Genomic DNA, 27264 nt, shown 5'->3' with positions numbered 1-27264 from the left:
TAAGCTCAGTCATGGCTCAGCCCACGAGTTTTGAATTTTTAAAAGGTTAGCTCGTGCACGACCTAGACCCTCGAGTTGGACCATTCCGTATTTGCATGTCTAAGTCAAATTTTCTTAATTTTAGCGTGTTTTGTCATGCCGTTCTTTATCGTGTTTTTCCCAAATAAAGGCAGCTTAAGCCCGGCAAGCAAAAAAACGTACCATACTGTGCAGTGCATGCCCAGGCCATGCTTTTTTCATGTTGGATCATGCCAAGCCTCGGCCCTGTGCCATCTTTACTCCAGGGCCTCTAACTATCCAATTAGTTTTACACTTTAACTTTGGTTTTTTTTTTCTTTTTTTTTTTTATTACGGAGTATTATTTTTGCAAAAAACTTACAAGTACTTATACTTCTCTTCAAATTATTTTAATTACGAGTACTTGTTTATTTATACTTGTTGAAAATTCGGTATTATACCAAATTAGGGTATATTATAACATATTTAAAATTTTGAATTACGTATTCTTACTACGTAGTTTATCTAATCCTTTTGGTTATTTTTGTAAGATAAAAATGTTTGAAATTACAATTTAAAAAGATTACATGTTAAAATAAATATTTAGGCAAGTAAAATGGAATAATGGATAAAATTTCCCATCTTTTGTTAAAAAATAAAATAAAAAGTATAATAGATTACGTCAAACCAAACATGAAATATTTTGACCAAACCATGATAAAATTAGACTAAAGGGTTCGTTTGGCATCACGGTGGTTTTTTGGTTTTTAGTTTTTTGTTTTTCAAAATCATATGATATATATCACATATTGAATAAAAAATTAGTCAATTTTATTAAATTCATGATAATTTTGAAAACTAACAACTGAAAAGTAAAAACATCTTTTTCTTCTTTCTTGTTTTTGGGTTTTTTTTTTTGTTTTTTTTTGTTTTTTTTTGTGTGTGTTTATAAAAAACTAAAAACATAAAACAATGTCAAACAAGCCCTAAACAATTAATTTAATGTGAAGATTAGATTAAATTTATCATTTATATGCCTAGCTAAACACCAACCATTTTAGAAAAGAGTAAAACAAAGGGCATTTTAACAGTCTTATGAAGACATCACTATGTCACCTTTTGGTTTATATTAATGCATCTCTGAAGTTTTCACACTTGTCGTGGCACAACTTTGTCCATCAATATGTTTAATGAGATATTAGTAAAATGATAATAAAATTGTAATATGAAAGTAGATTTGTAACAAATCCAATAACATGTTACATGACCATGTAGTAGTAAAAAAATTAGTCAAATGTAACATATAAATAGTGCAAAATATCAAGTAATGAATTTAAAAAAAAAAAAAAAAAAAAATTGAGGGAGTAAGAATACATTTTTCTAAAATAAGTAAAGTAAATATACATGTACCTCGTAAACAACACATACTCCGTTGGGCTGAGCGAAACTGTTTAATAGGACTGTAATCTTTGGAGTATTGACTAGCTCGGCCCAACACAAACTAAAGTGCAAGTCTTGAAGATATTGTTCAGTTTGGAGAAGAGTCTAGAACATTGGTGAAAGACCTTTGTTGACTCGATCATCCTTAATCCTCCCAAAATTTACGTAGGTCCATAATCCATCAACGAAACCATTGGTCAATTCAAGAACCTCCCAGAACTCTCTTTTCCTTCTTATATAAATATCTCCACATTCATATTCCTCGTTTCAACATCATCAAAAGGATTTCACAAATTCTCTCAAGCACACTCTAATCAATCAATTCACTGTTCAAATCAATTCTCCAATCAACAAAAAAAAGCAATCAACAATGTCGCTGATTCCAAGCTTCTTCGGAAACCGAAGGAACAACACCTTCGACCCCTTCGCAATGGACCTGTGGGACCCATTCGAGGGCTTTCCCTTCGCCGGAAACCTAAACCAGTCTCTCTCCTCCGGCAGCACCTCCGCCCGCGACACCGCCGCTTTCGTCAACGCCCGAATTGACTGGAAGGAGACACCTGAGGCGCACGTGCTCAAGGCGGATCTTCCTGGAGTGAAGAAGGAGGAGGTGAAGGTTGAGGTGGAAGATGGGAAGGTGATCCAGATCAGCGGAGAGAGAAACAGGGAGAAAGAGGAGAAGAATGACACGTGGCACCGTGTTGAGCGAAGTTTTGGAAAGTTCTTGAGGAGTTTTAGGTTGCCTGAGAATTCGAAGATGGAGGAGATTAAGGCGAATATGGAGAATGGTGTTCTTACTGTTACTGTTCCTAAAGCTGAGGAGAAGAAGCCTCAGCTTAAATCAATTGACATTTCTGGCTGAAATTATCCTCTGTTTTCTATCAAATGGCATATCGTATTATCGTCTGCTTTCGGTTCCTCTAGTTTGATTTAGTGATCTATGTTAATAGTATGAAAAATATTAATAATAAGTATGTTTATGTATTAATGATGCTTACTATGTAATCTTTAATTTGATCTTAATAAATTTTGTTTATATTAAATCTTGAGTTAAAGTGGATTGCATTGCAATGGAATGACTCTTATGGTTACTTGCTAAATAGGTACTCTGTTTCTGATTAGAGAAGAAAATGATGAATGTGATGCACATTTTTAATTTTCTTCGCATTTAGGAATTATTGTTTAAATGTTAAATGGGATTCTCAACTTATTAGTGGTGAACAAGAAATCTGAGGTGTTTTTGCTTCTCATTTAGTCGAATTCATAAACCAAGTAGTTATGGATTGACTAGAATAATCCATACAATTTGTCATGGATTTGGTTAGAGGTTATGTTGAAGAATTTTAGCTCAATAAAATGATTGGATAAACTTTGATTATGATTTAATGATTGGGTTTGTTAGCAGTATTAGTGCATGGAACATCTAAAGGAAATTTGGATCAAATTTGGCTTGGCACTAATGCAATATGACATAATGAAAGTTAGCCTGTTTAATTACCCTAGCTAATACTTTGTAGTCTGTATCATTTTTGTGATTGATTGACTTAGGACCTGTTCTCATTGACTGAACTGAATTGAGCTGAATTGAATTGAACTGAACTGAAATAAATATTTTATAAGAGAAGGAAATTAGGAACTAAACTAAACTGAATTTCAACGTAAGAGAACAGACCCTTAATCAACAAAAGTGTGCCCCAATGTCCTCATTTCAGGAGCTATTCTGCTGGGTGTCGAGTAAATTGGATAAAGCACAGTTGAGAGTCTTCTTGTGTCTTGCGCGGGCTGGATGGTGTTGTAGAAACAAGGCAATTTTTGGTGATGCGAATGACATTAATGGGGTGATGATCGCTGCAAGCTTCGTCAAATTGTGTGAGGACTATTGTGTATACAATGCTAGAGTTGGTGGGGGTGTGCTTGTTCTTATCTCCTTCTCTCCTACAAGCTGGAGTCCGCCACATCCATCTTTTGTTAAGGTAAATACAGATGCTTTTGTGCCTAGCCATGGAGGTGTTTGTCTAGGTGCTATCGTGAGGGATGAATGGGGCACAATATTGATGATTGCAACGAAAAAGACCTTGTGCAGATGGACCTCAGATATGGCTGAAGCTGCTGCCGCGTGCTATGGTGTCCAGATTGTGAGCAGACTCGGGTTTGCAAATGTAATCCTTGAAGGCGATGATGAATGTGGTTCGTGCTATTAGAGACAAGCAAGAGGGAGCGACTCCAATTTTTCATTTCTACGAGGATATAGGTAGACTGAGGAATGGTTTTACTAGTTTCAATTGTGTTCATTTTAGACGGGCGGGGAATACCGTAGCTCATTTAGTTGCTAGAAGGGATTTGGGTACTAGTAATGAATGTATTTGTTCGGATCCTATCCCCCAAAGTATTCAAACTTTGGCGGACCTTGACTTAATAAATTGATTCCCCGTGTTTGTCTTCAAAAAAAAAAAAACTCATATTGAGATTTATCTACTACTTGAATACAACAACGGGGAATTTTGAATTCACAACTATAATTCTATAAGGCTTCAATTTAAAAAAAGTGTGTCAAGTTTTCAACATAGATCTCTATAGGAAATTAGAGGTACATTATTAAAAAAAAACAAAACAAAATCAATTGAACATGGACTAATACATAAAACAAAAATAAGATTTGTATCCTACATCTAATCATATGGATGGTGTATATTCTACATCTAAATCATTGCCTCATAGGGATGTACAATTTGAAATGCTTGTTACTTAACATATATACATAATAGATAAAAACTAAGAAAATTATCATAAGGTAAAGGAGATTGATGCTCCCCTATGTAACTAAAACAACAAGAATTGTGCACTCGTCATGAAACATCCAAAATAACTATGGGGGTACAGAAGTCGTGACCTATTAGTTTTGTTTGTTGGTTGGTTTTATTTTATTTTGAGAGAGAAGTCATGGTCTATTAGTTACAAGTAATAATGAAAGCTTGTGTAGTTGTGTATGATTATGTTTGTACTCTGTATTGTCCTTGTACTTCATTCACAAATTAAAACCCGAAAAAAAAAGAAAAAAAGAATGAGGACAAATTGGTCATTTTGGCAATAAAACCGCCATAGGGGGAAAACAGGAAACCGAAACAATTTTCCATTTCCCCTCCAAACGAATTTGACAACAACCCTCCTTTTTCTCTCTCCTCTAGTTGCAGTTAGGAAGGTAGGTACGGTTAGAGAGAGAGAGACCGAAAGCAGAAACACCTAAATTCAATTAAAAAAAAAAAAAAAACAGTAAAACTAAAAATGAGTGACCAGCCGATGACTACCGAAGACCCTAACGACCTCACCCTCCCTGACGCCGCCGCCGATGCCGCCGACGCCGACGAACTTCCGGCCGCACCATCATCGAGCCGAGTAAGGGGCCCTTGGTCGCCGGAAGAAGACGCCATACTTAGTGAACTTGTTAGCAAATTCGGAGCCCGAAATTGGAGCTTAATCGCCCGTGGAATTCCGGGTCGCTCCGGTAAATCTTGCCGGCTTCGTTGGTGTAATCAGCTTGACCCTTGTGTCAAGCGTAAACCTTTTTCTGGTAATTTTACTACTTTTTTTCTCTCTCCTTTTTTTTGGATTTTTGAATTTTTGTTTTGTTTATGTTTGCCGCTGGTTGAATTTTGAAAAGGTCTGTTTTGATTGGTTTTGATGATTGTGGGTGTTTGTGATTTGTGTGTTGTGTTGTTGATGAATCAATTGGGTTGTGATTTGGTGGTTTGCATTTGATGATTTGAATTTTAAAGTATCGTAATTTTCGTATTTTTTTATCTGATTTTTGGTAGAATTTGATGTTAGTTTTCTGTATTTCGTTGTTCTGATCAAAATGTTTTCTTGGGCAGCAATTTTACCAGTTTGTTTGCTAAATTTTACTTCTTTTTTGTGTGTAGTGTTAAACACAGTAGGATGTAATCAAAATTGCTTCATTTTTTTTGAATCAAATGCAGTTTCATTTGTTTGATTTGGGGTGAATTTCTCGGGTGCTTTGAATTTGAGCTGGTTCCATTTAGGTCTGGAGTCGAGTAATGAAGAGATGCTGGGTGTTTCTAGTTTTGATCAATAACTAAAATTCAGCTTGAAGGTTTTTTGAAAAGCTTTTTATAACACATTAGGTTGATTAAGGGCACGAAATTTGCAAATTACACCTAGTCTGTGATCGTTTCGATGATATGACTAACAGGGCACCAAATGATCTCAGGGTGGAATATTGTGGAACATCAAAGTAGGTAACCTTGCATTTCGGTGGGCATTAGTTATATTTGCTTGAACATGTTGTTTGTTAATTTAGCTTTTCAATGCCTCTTCTCGGAAATGCAGGATGTTTTCGTCTTAGGTTTTAACTGATTAGCCTTGTCAATGAGCTTTAGGTGATGCTATATTAAGGTGAAACCCTTCATTATGGTGTTACTGGCTCTTGGTTGACCTAGTGGGGTCATATGGCTATTACTGATGAAATATTAATATTGCAATAGTTTTTTTCTGTTACCACTTTTCTATGGTTAAAAATTTTGTATGATGTGTAGTGTAGCTAAGGTTAATAGAAAAAAATTTCAACAAAATTTTAAAGTAAAGGTTTTTTTTTCCCCTTTGTTTGTCGTGTATGTGTGTAGCCTACTTCATCGCCAATGCATTCGAATGATGTTTATCTTATTGTATTGTTTGGTCTTTGATGAATGAAATTAACCATATTAGCTGTTGCATCAGCCAGTATTGAACTATTGACCCATATGTTCTAAATTTTTGGCATTTTCTTTAAGATTAGGGATTTTTTTTAAACAATTAGTTATGTCCTGCATACAATAAAATTTTGCTTGGCTTATGCTGATGTATGATCCTTGTGGTTTATCCTGTCATGGCTTGAATGTGCATTTAGAATTCGAGGAGCTACTGTATAAGGACAATGTTCTGGTTTTCTTTGGTTGGTTCTCTTAGTATGTGCTCATTGGTATAAGTTAGGAATTAAAATTGTTGACATCAGTAATTCAGTAGCCAGTAAGCCAAGATTATTGACAAAGATTAGTTTTTTCTAATGCAAATCTCTTGCAAATTTTTGTTTTGTATACAAGTGAGTAGCTGAAGTTTCAGTTTGCTAATGCTTATTGATTGACAGTTGCTTGATTTTATACATTTGGTTGGTTTGCATCAATTGCATGCTTTCAATTACTAGGATTGGGGATAAAATGTCCTCTTAAAAAAAAAAGGATTGGGGATAAAATGACCACAGATTATAGTGCAGTCTTTCTTTTTGTTTGCAATTGGTGTCTAATGCCCAATTTAGTGCCATCCTACAAGTTATGAGCAAACTAGTTGTTTGGACTTGATATGTGTTAGTGAATCTCCTCACGGTCATTCCTATCTTGGGTTTGCCACATTTCTGTTTTTGAACAGCTTCTCTACTGAAAAATTTGTTATAATTGGTTTGTATTCAATGATTCAATTAGCATGACAACCTAATAACTAAATATCCTATATTTAAGGATATATTCAAGAAAGCATAAAAACTTAGTCAAACTAGCTGAGTACTCAGCTTATTTCAACACTAGTAAAGATTTGTTACTTTGCAATACAACGGGCATTATCGTCACAGAAAAATAGAAAATGAAGGTTTGTTGGCTAAAGATTGCGGGACATACGTACCGGAATCTCACTAACTTCATTCATAAAATAATGATCTTATTTCAAACAATCCTTTTGTGAATGTTGCTGTCTTCCTTCTATGTTCACTGGATTAAGATGCAGTTAGTGGTCTAAGGCATTTTTGAGGGCTTTTGCAGGTCAATAGTGTACATAGTTTGACTCATTCTTTGATCAATTGTAATACTCAGTATTGGAGCTCTATATCAGAATATCAGATGGAGTCAAGATATATAAAAGTAGCAAATGTAATTATCGCTAATTAGAATGCTCATTACATAATAGCATTTGAATGCCCTGTTCTAGTGCAGGGTAAGGCCGTATGCTTCCAACTCCCCTTACCTGTGGGCAGGTGTCTCTTTAGTAAGCTTTGGGCTCCTGTACTATTGTTACATGCCGTCATAAATACCTTCGTGTAAGCATCTATCATAGGCATAGAAACAGATGGTTTGCAAATGAACTGTTGTATCGATCATTGCAGCCTGAATTGTGGTCAATGATCTTTTTGCCCATGATAGTTGTGTTCGACAGTATTATCTAGTACTCATATATTTCGATGTCTAATTAGAAATATATCACTGCAGAAGAAGAAGACCAGACTATTATTTCAGCACATGCTATTCATGGAAACAAATGGGCCTGCATAGCAAAGCTTCTCCCTGGAAGAACAGATAATGCTATCAAGAACCACTGGAATTCAACTTTGAGACGGAGGTATGATTTTGGGAAATCAGTAGGAGATTCCAGCTTTGACAGAAACAAGGCATCATCCGAAGAAACAGTTTCTGGTGAAACCAATTCATTTAAAGCATATGATGGAAAACACGATGTAAATATGGTTGTTAACCAATGTCCTCAGCCCGATTACCAGTCTCCAGTCAATGAGAACCTAAACCAATCCATGCAACCTGAAAACCAACCTTCGATCATGTATGAGAATCCCCCCATTGTAGTTGCATATCCTCCCATGATTGCATATCCTCCCTTTTATGCTCATTATGCTGAACCTATTGAGCACCCTAAACCCTCTCGTCCAGTTGCACGTGTTGGTGCTTTTAATGTTTATCAATCCTCGTCTAATTTAACACCTGCTGCTCCACCTCCCAAGCCTGTGCCTGTGCAGGGTCCTTTGGTAAATGCCTTCCAACCTGACTTTGGAATCTCCAAGTTTCTTGATGGAGTTCAGTGTGAGCCAATTATTCCTTTGCGGTGTGGCCATGGATGTTGCTCAACTCCAACTAGCTCACTGTTGGGGCCTGAATTCATTGAATATGAAGAGCCTCCTTCCTTTTCAAGCCATGAATTAGCGTCAATAGCCACTGATTTGAACAATATAGCGTGGATCAAAAGTGGGTTGGATAGTGGCTGCACCAGAAGAATGGAGGATCCTACTCAGAGAAGAGATACTCAAGGGACTGATAATTCAGGCGCGCAGACCAACAATGTGCGTTTTGAGGAAGGACGGACCAAGCTTATGGGTATGATGACAGAAGTACTCTCAACTCAGATACCAAGGCAAACAGTCGCACTGCCTGCTGAAGTTGGGGTTTGAGCTGAATACGACGAGTGCTGTTACCTTCTAAGTAGCATTCTCGAGATCATTCTAATGTTTCAGTCATTAAACTCAGGGGTTGGGGTTATTTAGGTTTTGTGAAGTGTCAGATGATTGATATTAGAGATTCACATACTAGCGGAACATCTTACATGGCGAGATTTGTGCAGCGCAAGTGATGAGATCTATAGTCTTTTTGTTATATAGTCATGCTGGTATACAAGGGATGGGATCTATAGTCTTTTTTGTTAATTATAGTCAAGCTTTAGTACCCGAAACATGAATGTTCTTGCACTCACTAGTTGTCTGTTGAATTAGCCAGCCAGTTTAAATATGATGGGAGTAATTCTAAGAGAATATAATTGTGGATCTGGTACTTCAGTAGTAAGACTTCTATTTTTAAATTCATAATTACTCTCTGATATACGGCCGTAAATGGAAATAATGCAATGTGTAAAACCTCCATAAAAAGTAGCCGTAATTGGAGAAGGTAAACTAGACATCTTAATATGGGTGGGTTCTGTAGTTGCTACAAGAGGGTCCATATTTCAGACTTTGGGTTTGTCGATTAAATTGGGTACTAAGTTACTAACCCATTTCTCTGATTACAAATTGGCCCACAACAGAAACGTCCATATCTTACTATCTTGCCTCTTGAACTCTTGAGATCAGATCAAACTGTATTTCTCATTCTTTTTAACGGCAAAATTAAAATAATTTTTTAGTTAAGTATTATATGTTTGACGCTTGATTAAGATTCACTAGTCCACTTTGGCTCTGGTGGTTTCAAGACTGGTGAAACCTCAGGTCAAGGGTTCAAGGACTGGTGGAAGAGAGAATGTGCAAGTGTTCTAAATGAGGTATTATAAAATACCTCACTTTTTTTGACCCTTTTATTTTTTTGACAACCACATTTTGACCCTTTTATACAGTACAGTAAAGTAATACACCAAACATATATTAAAGTGATAGATTAGATAGTAAATCAATCAATCAAAGCCTTAATCCCAAAAGTGGGGTCGGCTAACATGAACCAAATTTGATTATTCCGTGTAGTCATCAACATAAATCTTTCTCCTCCATCCCTTACGAACTACACCCGGGTCTAGGAAGTGCAGCGCGTCGCTGAGTAGGGAACGCCCCCACGAAAATATCTGTTTGGCTCATGTCATGGGATGTGACGAAGTTTTATACTGGCTGTCACTGGCCTACCGTAACCCTCCTCCTTTATCCAGGCTTGGGACTGGCAGCGGGAAACCCACTGGCGGAGTTAGATTAGATAGTAAATACATCACAAAATACACTACTTAGATTTAACTTACAAGATTACGTCATTATTAGATTTTAATTTACATTCATGCATATTTGCAATGCTGCTATAGCCTCATTTTCACCCAACATTGAGACTAGCTAGCTATATTATAGGCTTATAGCTTGAACATATACATACTAAGTAGTAGTACACAACTATATATTTTACAATACTTACTAGTACTACTTAATTACTCGTAGTTACAAAAGGTAAAAAAACCCACGGTATTTATTAGCCTTACATTTTAACCTTTGTATTAAGTTTGATTAACCAGAGACATCAATAGACTTGAGCTCAGGCTGTTTCTCCTGCATCTTAGGCACAGTAACAGTAAGCACACCATGCTCCATATTAGCCTTAATCTCATCCATCTTCACATTCTCCGGCAGCCTAAACCTCCTCATGAAACGTCCAGAGCTACGTTCGAGGCGGTGCCACTTATCGGTCTCCTCTTCACTCTCCCTGTTCCTCTCTCCACTTATCTGTAGCACCTTCCCATCTTCCACCTCCACCTTCACCTCTTCCTTCTTTAGTCCCGGAAGATCCGCCTTGAACACGTGTGCTTCCGGCGTCTCCCTCCAGTCAATTCGAGTGTTAGCGAACCCTCCTACCGCCTTACCCGAGGCGGTAGAGTTCGTGATCGAAGTGTTGAATGGAAAACCCTCGGTCGGGTCCCATATGTCTAGTGAGAATGGGTCGAATACGTTTGATCTCCGGCCGCTAGAGAAGCTCGGTATTAACGACATTATTTTTTTTTTTTACTGTGAAATAATTTTGTTGAAAGAGTAGGATGGTTATGTTATGAATCAAGTAAACATAATACTAACATGTATATAAAGGGCAATTCAACTTATTTCTAGCATAATGTTTGAGCATGCAATGCAAGATTATCATTTCTTCTTCTTGACACTTGTATGATTGTATCACATGTGGCAGTACAATATGCAATTGTTTTTGAAATGTACATGACGTGTTGACCAGGCCTTGTCACTTGTAATAACCATGCATTTTTTTGTTGGCAACCAAAAAAGTTGAGTGCAATTTGGAGTTTTGGAACTCAAGCTTATCGATTTGGTTAACTAATTTGTTTGATTGCACATATAAAAACTTAAATTTTTAGTTCTTTTGTTTTGTTTAGGGGTGGCAATTTCTGAATCCGATCTGATAATCCGATTTGAAGTTATTGAGAGAAACTTGAACCCGACTCGATTCGAATCCAAATAATCTGAATTCGACCCGATTTGACCCAAATTTCATATTTCGTAATAACATTAAATTTTACACTATTTTCGACCTGAAATCTGATCCGAACTTGACCTTCTGACCCGAATTATCACCTCTACTTTTATGTACTTTTAAATTATTTGATTAATCATATAAAGAAAGTTGAAATTGTAATATGGTAGATAAAAGTCAAGAAAAATGTAACTTCCTAAAATATTTCACATTATATACATCGTATATATTTTTGTTAGCCAAATATCTTTTTAAGTACTCCACAACATATATTGTATGTTAATCGAACAATCATTAATTTTTCATTTCAATACAATCTTTCTAAAATACTAATAGGTGCACAAAGATAATGGATGTAACTAGCTTATTTGAGCAATATTAGCTTATTGACTATTAAATACGCTAACATAAAGTGTTTGGTGGAAAGCTTATTTAAAGAGCTTTATTCCACTAAATAAGCTCTTTTACAAAGAGCTCCTAAAATGAGCTTTTTCAAATAGCTTATTCAATTATTATGATAAAATGACACTTATACCCTCATTTACTTAAAAATCCTTTATGAATTAACTACCCCGCAATTAGCTTATTGACCATTTCACATACTCAATCAACTTTAAACAACCATCTATTTACCAAACTCTTTTATACAATAAACTAATAAAATAAGTTAGTCAAATCATTTAATACAATAAGCTAGTCAAAATCAGCTAACTAGCTTTATCAAGTAACCAAGTAGGTAAGTCGGTTGAAACTTGCTTAGCTTAACTTGACTCATTGTGGTTTCAGGTTCGTTTATTTTGATGGAAATCATTTTCTATTGAAAATAATTTTCAATGACCCTTTTAATAAAAGAAAAATACTACGGAGTACCGAGTACATAGTTTTCTTCTCTACCTAAAAGAGAGTTACCTCTTCCTAAAAAAAAAAAATTAAGTTACCTCACAAAAAAAATTACCCTGATATTTAAAATTCGTATTCTGCAAATTGCAGTCATTTAAAGTTCGTATTTTGCAAAATTACCCTGACATTTAAAGTACGTTATTTTTTTTGCTAATTCTGAGCTCAATTCGGGCCCCTTAAAGCCTAAAATAACCCTTAAAACCTTAACCGAAGATTTTTGACATGTAAACCGATGAAAAAGTTGAATCGGGCTGCAATTTACAAGTTATACGAACTTTTGTGCTGCAATTTGCAATTTTTTTTAAATAGCTACAATTTACAAAATATGAACTTTAAATAGATGCAAATGTGCAATTTGCAAATTTTTCCACCTTTTTTAATGACTATTTTCCATCCTTCAAAAAATGGGTAAAAAAGGTAATTCGGAGTATTTGGTTCCTTAAAAAAAAAGGGAGTAACATTTGGTTCGGCCAGTTGGTAAGTCGGCGGCACTGCAGTAAACACCATTCCCGTCCCGCCGATGATCGACCTCACGTGTATCCGGTCATAATCTTTTTCCTTCATCACCGCCGCCCTCTCAAATACCGTACTCGACGCCGGAATCTCCTATTTGAGGTTAGATCGATTTCCAATCATTTTTCTTTTAATTTCGTCAATTTTTAAATAATTGTGAATGTTTACATTGATCTGTTCATGTTTTTTGGTTGAATTTAGGGTTAAAATTTTCAATTTTACTACCTCTGCTTGTATTTTGGATTCTTCTTCAGTTCTTTTTTAGTTTGGCTGCAATGGTTAAGAAACAAATTTTTATTGAATTTTTGAAATGCCTTTATTTAAATTAAAGAATATGGGTTCGACAACTATTTTAGAGAATTTTGTTTGTATTCTTAACTTAGAAATATCTGATAGTAATACGGAGTATGTACATAAATCTGATGAATGCATGTAGCAAGATTGATACTCTGCAGTAAACTTTTATGGCACAAATTTGTTAGTTGATTCTTGCTTGATTTCTGTACTTCATCAAGCAATTTTGTGATTACGATTGTTTTCAATCTGTATTATGCAGTAATTGAAATTTCCTCAAACTTGGTGTATCTTTCTGATAATTATGGGTTATCAACTATTGTTATATGTTATGGTTCTTGTGAATTTATTGCATGTCTAGTGTATAGTTGCTTTGATACCTGTATGTTTGTGGTAAGGTGTATGGATGACACATTCAAGTAGTGAAGAATAGAAGGGTATGAGTGATGATTAGCAAGATGAAGAGAGACTTTAATTTTGATTATACCGATTGAAACGAGAGGAGCTAACTGCATATGCATTACAAAGGGCTGCTATTAAAAGTCGAAAACAACATAATCCAATGTAGGAACATGTGTCCATTTTTTTGGTAAAATAAGGACTCTTTATTTGCTGTATGAATCTATGGTATTGTTTGATTGTATCAGCTCCTCATTATTTCAGCACCACAAAATGATAAAATGTGACTAACTAGTCGATCCAATGATTCATATGAGGACTCTCCTTTCATTAGGCAACACTGCGCTTTCTCTTTCAAAGCATTTACCCTTTCTCTCATTTCTTGACCTTCTTTTTCCACCATTAATCTTCTAATCACACTCTCTATTTCTTGCCTCTCAAGTTCTTTCTCTAATTGCAATCCAACCTTCAGAACATCGCTAATGTGTCTAGCGTTCATCTTCTGATCACCAAAAAATGGAAGGCAAATCATGGGCACCCCTTCACAAATACTCTCGATGGTTGAATTCCATCCACAGTGAGTCCAGAATCCTCCAATGGCAGGATGAGCCAAAACCTCTTGCTGTGGTACCCAAGAGACGATGTGGCCCCTTTGGCTCACTATCTCTAAAAATTCCTCTGGAAACAACTCATCATTTTTCTCTGAGCCATTAATCAGTTTCGGTCGAGTCACCCAGAGGAAGGGCTGCTGGCTTTTGGCCAGTCCCCAAGCTACTTCTAAAAATTGCTCTTTGCTTATTGCTGCAAGAGTTCCAAAGCTAACATAGAGTACTGAATTTGGTGCTTGTTTGTTTAACCAAGTTATGGAGCTTTGTTCTTGAGTGACTATGGTACTCGTAGTAGTTGGAGAGATCTTGTGTAGTGGACCTATCAGGAAAATAGGAGTAGCAAGAAAATTTCCACGAACTCTGTCTAGTATTGAACCTTCAAGTTCCTTGAATGTGTTGCAGATTATACCCTGACAATTTCTTTTGGTTTCTTTAACCATGCCAAGAAGTACATCATGATGTACCTCTGGAGGAAGGTCTTTTACTTTTAGAGGTGGAACCTCTAACACTGGTTCTTCCTTTCGGGTATCTGAATAGATTAATTACACCACAAAAATTTAAGATAAGCGAAGAGTCCAAGACTAATTCTTGTGTAACCAAAATACAACAGTTTTACTCTCTGTTAGTGTATGCTTGGGAGTTGGGAGCACTTTTGTGAGAATTAATATCTAGTTAGACTTTGTTGCTTATCCGAGCCTTATGCTATCCTTGATATTTATTTTGATACTAGAACTGATGATGAGCTAAATGTACAATTTCTATACTCACACAGTTACACTGACTCTTGCCTTTTCTCATTTCCTAAATGGCTTTCTGTTAGTTACAGATTTTCTGACAAATTAGTTAGGTTTAGATAGATTAAAATTTAGCATTGATTTTTGTTTTGTTATGTTATGTAGAAAAAAGGAAGTACCTTGGAGGGGGAAGAAGCCTTTTTCCTGCAGTAGTGGCAGTGATTCGTAAAGAATGGAAGCCAAAAGGCCACCAGTTCTTAGTGCCAGCCTTGGGAGGTTCAGTTGATCAGCTACAACCCCTGCGAATTCCCACAAGGGGTCTGATATCAAGCATGCAACGGGCTCCCTGTCCTTGGAAGCGTCCTCCAGAATCTGGGACAAGCAATTCCGAAAAGACTCCAAACAACTCTTATTGAGAATAGTTATGGTATCTAAAGAACCTGAAGAAGGCGTTTTGGCTTTTGACAGGACATCTTCAATGAAGTGGAAGTTGAAGTTGGGGAACTCAACAGGATTTGGGGAGTTGAAATGAGTGTGAATTACAGTGATGGAAAAGCCCTTTGAGTGAAGGGCATTTCCCAAGTTCAGCATTGGGGTTATGTGGCCTGTATATGGCTGTGGAAATAGTACAACTCTACAACAGAGCTTGCTTTTTTGTTGCTTCTCCATTGGTGCTTTAGATGATGGCTATTGGCTACCAACTGTAGATGTTTGTGCTGCCTTGTATTAACAATATATATAGAATGATCCAAATGTGCGATGTTTCGTATAAGGTAATGGCTCTAATCTGCTTTTCTTTTCTATGCTTTATGTCTTTCTTAAGATGTCATTGCTGGATTGATAAACCTTTTGACAATAGTCCAATCGCAAGAAGAAAAAATTTCTGCTGCCATGCTGTTTGCCGCCTTGCTAATGCTAGATGGATTTATCGATCTGTGCCTTATTCTGTTTCCATTTCTGATAAATATGTCACCTCAAGTTTTTTTATCAGTTTGTTGAATAACTCGAGTTCAGTTACCACTTACTATCAGTTGTTGGTAGAAGAAGAGTTTGATTTGAAAACGTTTGTAGACCAAACTGAAAGAGTAACTTGATAAGTTTTTACTTAGTTGATGTTTTAGGTCTATTCTATTTGTGGGAGGTTGATTATTGCTCTGTAGGTAGTGCACCAACCTTGTGGTACCCTAATGAATTGATAGATCGATGTTGTCTTTGTTAATGGTCATTTCGTTATCAAACCTGGGATAGCATATACAATGGACTTCATTTATTACCTAGTAATCGTAAATTCGTAACAATGCACCAGCTTTGTGATCTTGAGACTTAGTGAATGTTGTGAGTTTAATTTGTGACTTGTACACTACCTTGATGAGTTTCCTACAAGTGGTCCATAAGAAAATGATCGAGCTAACTAGCTAAGAAACTTGGCTGTGAGGGTATTGCAATATTGCATGTTTGGATGAAGATGAGGACACTGCAAATTGCTCTCGATTGTTATCTTGTAATTAATTACTGGTATGACTCGTATGAGTATACAACTCTTTGATTAAGATCGAAGTTATATGTCTTAATAGGTTGTGAGTTTGAATTGTCAATTTTGAAAAAGATATACAAATATGTAGTAAAATAAAATAAAGCTAATTGAAACTTAATTAAGAACTAGTTTGAATTAAATGACTTATGTAACTCTTTTTTATTTTTTTTTAATTTATTTTGAAGTATGACTCTATTTAATATCTCCCTTTAAAATTTTTATATATATATATATATATTAAAAGAATTTATTTTTTTAAAAAATAACAAGTAGCATTTTGGAGGGAAATTTTTCACAAAATTTTGCCAAGTGTCCAATCCGGGGATTACTCTAATATATGTAAAGATGAGTCGTGAGTTTTCACGAAGTTCATTTGTTTTAGCTCTTGTGAACCAATAAGACTCCTGAAGCCTATATAAATCATCAAGCTCCATAGCCAATTTAAAATAAAAAAACTTACTCCTGCGTAGAAATGTAGAATGCTTCAATCTAGTTTCAACTATCTTAAATATTTTTACACCTTGAGAAACACCAAGAAGTTAATTAACATGTCAGCTAGATGAAATGACACAAGTCACACAATAAAAATCTATTTAGTGTATGTTTTGCTACAAGAGCACAAGTCACAGAAAAGCTATCTAAATATCAACATCTTAGAAGTACATTAGTTTAACATGTCACCTTGTTACGCATTTAATTAGTCAAAATGCTAATCAGAGGAAGTCTAATGTCTAAATTAAGAAGATCAATCAAACCGACGAAATGTCGACAATTAACCGTCAGAATTCGAAAGTCAATAATGTGTTGTTGGCAAAGTATGGGCCGAGTACAGTATTTTATTAATGATCCATGCAGATGTAGGTGAATCAAATCACATCTTTGTTTCCATGAATTATTGAGAATTTGAGATTACATAAACAACTATTGATTTTTACTTTCATTTTATTGGATTCTTTGCTTGATTCCTTCTAACCAACATTAATACTCGATTACTACCACCGATTTTTTTAAGTTGTAACTTTGGAATATTTAATATCTCACAAATAATACCCCAAAGTTGCAACAAAAAAAAATCGGAGGTAGTATTTGAGATGATATAAACAACTATTTTACTGCGTGCATTATTATCAAATTTAAAATTTATTCCGTACTCTGTCCGTCCTTTATTTACATGTCTATTTTTAACATTTATCTCACATAAATAAAGAGAAATATCAAATATGCAGTACTTCATATCATCATATCTTTTATTTATCTGAGATGGAGTCACTAAGTGAATCCAATTTTATTTTTTAAAATTTTTTTTGGTCTTTCATAAACATTTTCTTCCTTCATTCCATATAGTTCGAGTTACATGAAACTCTCTATTTTTTTCAGGTCATATTTACTTCCCTCCATTGAAGTTAGATTTTACAATTTTTTTGGTTTTGTTTTTCTAAAAACTCAATTATCTCAATTCTCCTACTCAAGTGTGCATCATCTCTAGATTGTCATCTCACTTACTCAGTTACTCAAAACTAACATAGTAAATTCTCCTTTGTTACATCTTTTATACGTTGAATATCTAGTTATCTACCACTAATTTTAACTATCTCTAGTACACTAATAGTACCAATACAATTCATATGATCACACTTTCATTTCTAAATTTGGTTATACTCACATGCATAATTACTACTGCGTACTTCGTACATCATAAAGTATCACGCTATATGATTCTATGGTAAAAAAAAATTGTACCATAACATAGCGATCACAACCACAAGTTTCGATGGCCATAGTTAGAAATATCTATTGTCATAACTATCTACAAGTAGAATATTCTCAACTAAACTTAGCAACCTAGAACCAACAAATATCCTTAAAGGGTACAAAGTAAAGATATGATTTAGTTTGCTTCAAATTTTCATGACATCACATACAAGATACCAACAAAGAGTGGATTCATACTTCATTTGCAACCACTAGTACGTTACAATATTGGCAATTCGTCATTCGTGTACTAGCAATTCCATAAAAGCATATCACATAAACTTAGATAATTCACCACGTTAATGTTATTACATCCATTTTTAAAGAGCCTAATTAAAATGACAATTTTGCCCTTTCTTTGACCATGTATTCCATTTTTAAAGCACGGGTAGATTTGACTTTTCACAAATTCTTTTTTTTAAAACTTTTCACATATTCCATTTACAGTGGGGGAATTTCTTTATATATTAAACAAATTAATAATAATAAAATAAAAATAAAAATGGAGTAATTATTAGTAATGGTGAAGGCGTGGAAATAGTGGGGCGTCACACGCCGTACGTGACATGAGTAAAAAAAGAACGGTGCTAATCATTTAATTCATGGTCAAGACAAAAAATTAAGTCTTTGTTTATAAAATGTTTTTTATAATAAGCTAAGGGATTTTGTGTTACGTTGATATTTTCTCATATGCTATATTGCTATGTCATGTTGTGTTCTCAAATTGAAGATTTGATTATGCAATAAATCATTATTCTACGTACCATTCAAATCATGGACGAGTACGAGTTGTTTTTTGTGTCATTTACCACTTAGCAGAAAAAAGTGAGATTTAAAGTATGTTGCTTTAGGGTTTTAATAGTTATAAGTTTAGCCTTTTATTCCTAATAGGTGAGTTAATTTGTAATTAAAGATGACGAGTCATTTGGTGCTTTTAGATGTCGAGTTCTAGCTTCTTTTTTCTATTTTAATATCTATCATATATTCATACGCCTATTTTATTTCCTTAATTTTCATAGGAGTCAATAATAATTACAAGTTAATAATACGGTAACATAAGCTTGAAATGAGTTGACTTGGATACCTGTTAAATAACTTGGTGCATGCGAGATGAACCTTATCTGATGAGAATTTATGCCTAAGTTAATAAGATTTGAGCGGCGTGAAAAATTAGAGAGAAAGCTAAGTAGATCAGAGTAGACATATTTTATTATAGTGAATAAAAAATAATAATAAAAAAAAAAGCAATAGTGGTGAAGAGTTAACATGTACGGAGTAATATATTGCATAAATTTTTGTTTATTATTATTTCTTGTAGATACGAACTAGATTAATAATAAAGCTATGCACTTCATATCATATTTATAACAAGATTAACAACGTATAGTAACACACCTCACTTTATTTTAATTACATTTTGATGGATGCTCAACCATTACATTATTTTAGATGATTATTTTAGTTTAATTAGCTAGCAAAGAAATTGGTTATGTTATTATCATGAACAAAAATTCAAAAAATATATGATAATTAATTAAGTTTTATTATCAATTTCCGCATTGGCATTGTCACAGATGACTAAATGAGTAGAGCTTTCGGTCACCAGTTGGTGCATTGACACTTCAGATATTCTCCAAAGCAATTCATTATCAAAAATTCAGAGCCTTCTCTTTAACATTTTTTATGTTATAAGCTAGATGGTGGTCCGGTTGGGGGGTCCAAATGATAAATTGACATCTTTCCTACCTTTCACTTATTTGGTAGCTTAGGGTTTGATTCTCTTTGTCACCTTCTTTTATTTTGCTAAGAAGAAGATGGTAATTGATTCAAGTATGTGTATATATATTATGTATGATAAAGTGACAATCAGTCGGTCGTATAATGTATGTCAAAGAGTCCTTTAAACAAAACTGTGTGATGTGTTTTACTTATGAAGTCTTGACAATATGACGATTACATTTAGATGAAAGGAGTAATCATTTGTCAATTTAATTAATATAAACACCTATATTAAACAAAGACGATAGGATATTAGCATATACTCCAAACATACTCCAAACATATATATTGTATAAAATAGGCAGTGTATAGTGTATAGTACATAGGATCTCAGTTATCACGAGAAGGTTTAGGTATTCACATGGTAGACGTGCCTCAAGTGATACTATAAATCTTTTATTCAGTCAGCTTTTTTATGATTGAATATAGTTTTGATCATTAATTGTCACACGTTATACGCTAGCTATGATACTAATCTCATTCAAATGTTGAATTTTGACTCGACAAACTACAAAGTTGTTGAGTATAAATGTATAATTAATTAGTCTTCTATCTTGTTTAATACAGTTGTATATATATGCATGCAGCTTTATTTGCTAGATAAACCAAATTTATAATTTAGATTCCGACAAGATATTCTTAGTGAAGTCTAATTATAATGCATTGCAATAATGGTTTGTCAATATCGATCCTTGTGTAGAAACTTGAAAGGATAATATACAGATTTTATAACTTAAGCTTTGCAATACAAATATAGAATACTCCTAAATTCCCAAGTTAGTGTATGTTTGAAACTTACACTTGTGTAGTAAGTGTAAAAGTTTGACTAGGTAGTGAACTTGTGCAATGTATTTTCAAAATTTTGGATACACCTATTTCATTTCGAGCTTCAATTATTGTGTCATTACACACGTTTATGTATTTAAAAAGTATTACTCTGTAAGTAAATTCGTTTCACCGTAAGCCCAGCTACCCAATATATATATAATTTCAAAAAAACTAACATATATGAAATCTTCAATAATTTAGATGAGAATGTAAAAACTTATACTCCCTCCGTCCCCGAACGATAGTCACTATTTCCATTTTTGGACACCCAAAATGTTAGTCACATTTCACAATTTTAGGTCCCATACAATAACACAAAATAACCTATATACCCTCATTTTTTTGGCTGTATTATCTGTGCTTCCCAAAATACCCTCATATTTGCCTTTGTACTTGTGCCTTAATTGAATGAGTTATCTCCCTTTTTAATGACAATCAGTTTCTCTCTCTTCTTTTTGTTTTGCACATGATTGAATTTTAGTTCTCATATACTTTATTTATTTTTCCTTAATTCCCGTGATTTTCACCCAAAAGTGACTATCATTCGGGGACGGAGGGAGTACATCTAAATTTTAAAGTCGGTATAATTAAATTATTTAATACGGAGTAACATATATATGTCTTACTGTGACTCACACAATACATTTTGGAAAACTTATACATAGTATTTCTTACACATTTTAGTTTAATGTTTATCCTAATGCCACCACTTATCCTTAGTAATAGTTAAAATCGTGAATAATGCATCCATTATTAAAATGCATCATTAAGCCGAGTTAAGATTCTTCTATTTTCTTGTAAGTGTATAACCATATAGATGCTAAACAAAGGAAACTTAGACGCTATTTTTTTCAACTTATTTAATTTATTCCGGCAAAAATGTTCCCAGGGATTAAAATAAATTCTAATAATATACTACGTAATAAGAGTAGTAAAATAAAATAAAATTTAGATCATACAGAATACTCAATAATTTTAAGTTACGTTCTATACTTGAAACAACATAAATAGCGAGTAGAATAAGACAAAACGACATCATCTCAGACTTTAACCAACAAGCTAGTTGACATAAAGCCGAGGATTAATTAAAGATGTCATTCTTGACACTCGTATCTTTAATATGTTTGTATAATTAGTACTCGTACCCTGTGTGTTGCCCGTAAAAAAATCAGACCTCTATTTTCTCTCTCCTCCGCCCTTTCTGGGCACCTCTAAACCCAAACAAAAGCAAAGCAACAACACAACACCTCCCCACCCCACCTCTCCTCTCTCTTCTTCTTCACCTACTCTCTTCCTCTTCAATGGAGTAGCAGCAGTAGTAGCACAGACAAACTACCCCACTTCAATTAACAAACAATTTTACAAAAACCCACTTCTATAAATCTCATTTTTCCCACCCATTTTCATCATCTCATTTACATGAAGATTACCCCCAATGTCAACCATAATGCCAACCATTCAAACCCATGTTATCGATATTGACCAAGGAATTCCCAGCCGGAACTCCACCGCCGCCGGCGAGGATTCCGACGAGGAGAGTGTCCGTTGCTCCGACGAAGACAGCAGCAGTAGCTCATCAAGTGAGTCATGTACAAGAGTGATTGTTGTTGGGGTGGGTGAAGTTGTTGGTGGTGAGAAAAGAAGACCCTCTTTGTCTTCTTCTTCTTGCTTGTCGGAATGTTCGGTGGTGGATCTGGAGAAAGACGGCGGTGCTGCGGCGGCGACGGCGGCAGCAACGGCGGTGGAGACGAAGGTGGCGGTGCATTTGTCGAAAGTGGAGAGAGATTGTAGAATTTGTCATATGAGCTTAGATGGGTCTAACCCTGAATCTGGGTTCCCAATTGAATTGGGTTGTTCTTGTAAGGAGGATTTAGCTGCTGCTCATAAACACTGTGCTGAAGCTTGGTTCAAAATTAGAGGCAATAAGTAAGTTTATTGCATTTTACTCTACTTTATTTTCTAATTTATGTTTTTATTTTGGATTATGCCTCATTTTTTGCATTTCTTGCTTAATTATAGCTTAATTAATTTATTAAATTATTTTTGTTTTTTTGCTTATGCTTTGATTATTATAGTATGGGGTGTTGTGATTTGTTTATTTATTTTTTGTATATTTTTTCTGATATTTTGTGTATATTGAATGGAGTTGAGCTTTGTTACTGTTTATTATGAAAAACCAATGTCTTAACTGCTCATTAGTTGATAAATCAATGGTGATTAGACAGCTAATCACATGATTGGTTGGATATGAAATCGCTTCAAAAACAGAAGGGTCCTTGATTTGGATCATCTGTGAGTGGGTATGACTCGTTTTGAATGCTTTATACTCTGGCTCATAGGGAGGATTTTTATTAGGTAATCCATAAAACTATAAAAAGAGAGCTTGTATTTGATGAAAGGTAGTATATTGGTGCACTAAGAAATAAGAATAGACACATTTTGTGTTTTGGATAAAATAAAGGAGGAAAAATGTTTAAAACAAAGTAAAGTTGGGTCAAAAATGAATGAGGGAATCAAGTTATTAATAAAGCAAAAGTTGTAAGGACCATGGGGTTCTCTGCTTGTTTATCTAATTAATTAGATTCTCAACTTAATGTCATTACGTATAACTGAAGTTTTGTTTTTTTAAACAATTTATGTGTCGTTTGTGTCGGTAAACCTTCTGTATTTTGTTAATTGTATCTTAAGTTGTTTTAGTCATATATTGAAATAGCAACTGCATTTGTTGCATGTGAATACTTTAACTGACTTTTATGAGTTAGGTGTTGTGCTGAAGGTTGTTGTTTCTATTTCCTGTCATGTGAAATACGAAAAACCTTTTTACAATGTTTACTTGATTCTCCTTTATTGTTTGCTCGGATTCTCCGGCTTATAGTTGATAAAGATGAAATTTGGTTGTATTTAATGATACCACATATAGAAATTGGTAAGAAGACAGTTTGGGAATTCACTTCCATTTAAAAATATCCTTCTTTTCCTTGCCTCTTGGTATACTTTCTGTAACGAGTACTTGACACTGGATGAAGAGATAAGTAGCAGTTACCTCCTTTGCTAGACTAACTGCATAAAGTACAGAGTGTTTTTCATAGTAGCTATAACACGTGTGTGAATAAATCTAGCATCATCACAAATTGACATTTGATAATTGATTTGTTGTTACTTATTAGATATTTTTGTGCTATTATACTCTAGCATGTCTGGCTGATTTGACCGATTTGGCTATATTTCATCAATTTTGTACCGAGAAAGTTGCTGATAAGTTTTCAAGGCAGACACATTAGACAAGTTCATCACTTACTAGCTGAATAAAATATCTAAGCTTTGTAAATTTCAGAATGTTAAGTTGTAAATTTGCATTTAATTTTCCACAAAGTAGCTTTTTGTTTGTTTGTCATGTTTTCTAATTTCTGTATGTCACTTGGCCTCTGTGATGGTTTGTTTTGGAAGTGAAAGGAGTCACTAAATGAGAGCAGAAGTTGGTGCGTCTTATATGCTAATATTAATGCACTAATGCCAAGAACCATGATTGTGTTCCACCAAGTTATTGGATAAGTGTTATTGTTCACGCTCAAAGAGCTGAGTTTAATAGTAATAATTGGTTAGATACTTTAGAACATTGACAAGTTGTGCAGAAAAGTTGAACTGTTAATCACTTTGTAGCTCTCAAGGATGGTCGTAGTATATAGTTGTCTAAATTGGATGCTAGTTGGTTGACTTCTTTTTTTATACTCCATAGGGTAGTGCTTATCAAGTTCTTTGGTGCTCATACAGCTTATAAAATAATCCAAATACAGCTCTATTTTTTTTTAATCAATATAGTAGTTGATGTTCATATGATTTTACTTGTCAAAATTAATTTACTTTTAGATTCTCAACTTAAATATGTTTCTATTTTTTAACTCTGTATTTATTTGTTTCTTTTTTACGTGTGTTGCATTGTATTCCTCCTCTCTTGTAAGTTTCCCAGCATTCTTAAATGGCTACTTGTACATAGCATTCTTAGATTCCCTACCATTTGTCCATTCATAATAGCCTACTTGTAATATACTTTGTATATTTTTGGTCCAATGTAAAATGCCCTTTTGTATTCTGTCAAATAATTAGAGGCTGGATACAGATATCCTGGAATGGAATTTAAAAAGCTTGATTTACTTACCGAGCATGATTTCTTGATATGGATGGTGATCTACAAATGGAGTTATGATCTAAGCAGCTACTTTTATATGACAATGTGTTACTTATTTGCTTTTGTTCTGCGCCATTCACTTTTTTGCCAATGACCAAGTTTGTAAATTGGCTGGCATTACCTCATCCAGGTCTTTCATCTGTGCAGAGCATGACGTTTTGAAAGTTCAGAACCTAGTGAACGTGTATACCTGAGATGCATAATGTAGGGCTTAGTGGATTTTAGAATCCAAATGCCATTGGTTTTAAGCATAAGCATTTCACTTGATAATCTAAGTTGGTTATAATTGAAACGATCATAGTGGGATATTGGTTTTAAGCATAAGCTGAATCTATGTGTTGGTTGAAAGTGCACCAAAGTGTTAGATGTGTTTTATTGATCCTAATATATAAAAAACCTGTATAGTTCTTCAGTCCAACCTACGGCAGAGGGTAGGAACAAGGAGGAAGTGAAAAAATATATGTCTGGATTTACTGTGCCGTGTATTGGGTTACATTTGATAGTTTTGTCAAGTAATGTATCATAAAATTTCTGGAGATAAAATTGTGGTGCTAAACTTAAATTTACTCCCTATAGCTCCTACTTCCAAAGGATAGTGTTAAATAATTTTGGCACTCTGTCCATATATTACTCTATAATACTCCTGCTTGGTCTTACCCAAAGAAAAGAATAAAGGAAAGAATTAGCGAGAAGAAAGCTATATTGTGAACTAGTTCTGGCTGGAGTGTAGCTCTTTTGTCTATTTGCCGCAAATATATCGCTCCATCTGGCTACAGATCTGTAAAGTTTGACATCTATGGAGCTTTCCTTTTTTCAGTGGAAGGAGCTTAAAGTATGTGGAACTGTACCTAGGAAATGAATTGGAGAAAATGTCTATTTCCTGTTCGTTAAAATTTCTGAAGACGCTGTATATTAGGTGCCTTTTTAGTCTCATGTGCATCAACTTCCTAGTATCACACCCCTTTTGCAGTTATGCCTCCCAGAATTTTCTGGTATGAGAACAAATTATCTTGGAGTGAATTTGCTATGTCAGATTTTTTTGACTGCGTTGTTTTTCCTTTTTCCCTTCTTCAAAATCCTGGCTTTTTTGCACAGTTCTTCAGAGAACTATTCTCATCTCAGCAGCTGCTTGATGTCAAATTGTCAACTTTCTTTCCTGTGCCTGACTGATCTAAACTTGTTTTTCATTTCAATTTGATGTAGAACCTGCGAGATATGTGGTTCAACAGCTCGCAATGTAGTTGGTGTAAATGAAGTCGAACTAATGGAGCAATGGAATGAGGCTCAAGATCCTGCACCCACAGCTGCTCCTCCTCATCCAGCTGAGACTCGGCATTTCTGGCAAGGGCATAGGTTTCTGAATTTCCTGCTTGCCTGTATGGTCTTTGCCTTCGTCATCTCTTGGCTCTTTCACTTCAATGTTCCGTCTTAAGATTCCTGTACAGAAGCAAGGGCAAGTTGTTGTAATGTTCCAAGAAAAAAAGAAAAAAAAAAAAAAGCATAAAAGGTTTCTGCAAAGGCTCCATCAGCAAAATGCAGGTATCCTTGTACTCCATCCGCACCTCAAGCATGCCTTATAGCAGGCTAGCAGCATTAGGCAAGGTTTGTTTATAGTATTAGGTTAGCCCCAAGAGCTTTTTAGCGAATAGCTCAATCTTACTTCTTGTTGTATCAATTATGCAATCTGTCTCAAGGACATGTTAGGAATTCATCACCGTTGTCTGTCATGTTGTAATTTGTTAAGACTCGCTCTGTCCTCGGCATTTCACTGGGAAGAACTTCACCCAAGTGTAAAAGAGATCCTCCTGCTTCCCAGTAATGTATTTGCTATTTGCGACTGAAATCTGAGTTTCGTGCAGGAATAGTTGAAAAGAAATGACTAATTCATCCTTGTTGTCAAGAGATGCTTTGTTATCCCAAAAGTAAAATAGATTTTGCTAGTTATCTTTCATTATCCTATCCAAAAGTAGACGATGCATGTTCATTGCATCTGCTGCAATGCCTGTAAAACACTAGAAGAGTGTTATGCAGTCATTTAAGATAAGTTGTTTTTTTTTTTTTTTTTTTTTTTTGTTTCTTTCTTTTTTTGGAATTTTAGTTTATATTTTTCAATTATTTTGTATTTTTACTTACCTACTATGTTGTGATTGTAAATTTGTAAGGTTACATATGATTAATATGAATGATATGATACAATTAGTGGATGCCAATAGCTTGGCTGATTAAAGTTTGGCGCGGTGCCTATGACTTCAATTAAATCACGTCTACAATATTGTTTTTTTACGACTTTTCTACAGAGAATAAGAAAAAATAAAATAAAAAATGTGTAACACATTAAAGCCAAGGTTGTCTAAACAAGGTTTGAAAGACAGGTGAATTGGCAAAAGTGCCTTTGGTTAGTGGTGTTATTGACATTTTTAATGATACTAATCAAATGTTATGTTATTTCCTGTTAAATCGATGTGGATTATGGCTGTAAATGGGGCCCAATGTGTCATTAAATCACAATTTCAAAGAGTTGGGCCTACCTTAATTAGAC

General features: G+C 34.6%; 5 protein-coding genes and 1 long non-coding RNA gene across 6 annotated transcripts; 4 read left to right on the top strand and 2 right to left on the bottom strand.

Annotated features, from left to right (window-relative positions):
• Window positions 1–1709: 1709 nt before the first annotated feature.
• On the top strand, window positions 1710–2480 carry LOC145556656 (17.8 kDa class I heat shock protein-like). The gene has a single exon (XM_081618307.1). It carries the CDS (start codon window positions 1808–1810, stop codon window positions 2297–2299), a length of 492 nt encoding a protein of 163 aa, XP_081474433.1. The 5' UTR covers window positions 1710–1807; the 3' UTR covers window positions 2300–2480.
• Window positions 2481–4579: 2099 nt separating this feature from the next.
• LOC145556655 (transcription factor MYB1-like) lies at window positions 4580–9058 on the top strand. Its single transcript, XM_081618306.1, has 2 exons — window positions 4580–5005; window positions 7683–9058. The coding sequence occupies exons 1-2, from the start codon at window positions 4720–4722 to the stop codon at window positions 8648–8650; spliced, it is 1254 nt and encodes a 417-aa protein (XP_081474432.1). The 5' UTR covers window positions 4580–4719; the 3' UTR covers window positions 8651–9058.
• Window positions 9059–9937: 879 nt separating this feature from the next.
• On the bottom strand, window positions 9938–10816 carry LOC145556654 (17.4 kDa class I heat shock protein-like). The gene has a single exon (XM_081618305.1). It carries the CDS (start codon window positions 10706–10708, stop codon window positions 10229–10231), a length of 480 nt encoding a protein of 159 aa, XP_081474431.1. The 5' UTR covers window positions 10709–10816; the 3' UTR covers window positions 9938–10228.
• Window positions 10817–12514: 1698 nt separating this feature from the next.
• LOC145556653 (uncharacterized) lies at window positions 12515–15538 on the top strand. Its single transcript, XR_014091912.1, has 2 exons — window positions 12515–12713; window positions 14812–15538. It is a non-coding gene; the product is annotated as an uncharacterized LOC145556653 (long non-coding RNA).
• LOC145556652 (UDP-glycosyltransferase 76B1-like) lies at window positions 13362–15315 on the bottom strand. Its single transcript, XM_081618304.1, has 2 exons — window positions 14826–15315; window positions 13362–14441 (listed from the first exon to the last, which is right to left on the bottom strand). The coding sequence occupies exons 1-2, from the start codon at window positions 15313–15315 to the stop codon at window positions 13549–13551; spliced, it is 1383 nt and encodes a 460-aa protein (XP_081474430.1). The 3' UTR covers window positions 13362–13548.
• A 6146-nt stretch (window positions 15539–21684) lies between the features above and the next one.
• Window positions 21685–26544, top strand: LOC145642383 (uncharacterized). The gene is made up of 2 exons (XM_081693550.1): window positions 21685–22465; window positions 25929–26544. The coding sequence occupies exons 1-2, from the start codon at window positions 21975–21977 to the stop codon at window positions 26155–26157; spliced, it is 720 nt and encodes a 239-aa protein (XP_081549676.1). The 5' UTR covers window positions 21685–21974; the 3' UTR covers window positions 26158–26544.
• The last annotated feature ends 720 nt before the right edge of the window (window positions 26545–27264 follow it).

The sequence above is a fragment of the Chenopodium album genome, chromosome 8 (genome assembly GCF_948465745.1).
Source record: "Chenopodium album chromosome 8, dcCheAlbu1.1, whole genome shotgun sequence".
Taxonomy (NCBI): domain Eukaryota; kingdom Viridiplantae; phylum Streptophyta; class Magnoliopsida; order Caryophyllales; family Amaranthaceae; genus Chenopodium; species Chenopodium album.
Note: the sequence above shows the minus strand (reverse complement) of the source record. Positions and strands in the feature narration are given on the sequence as shown.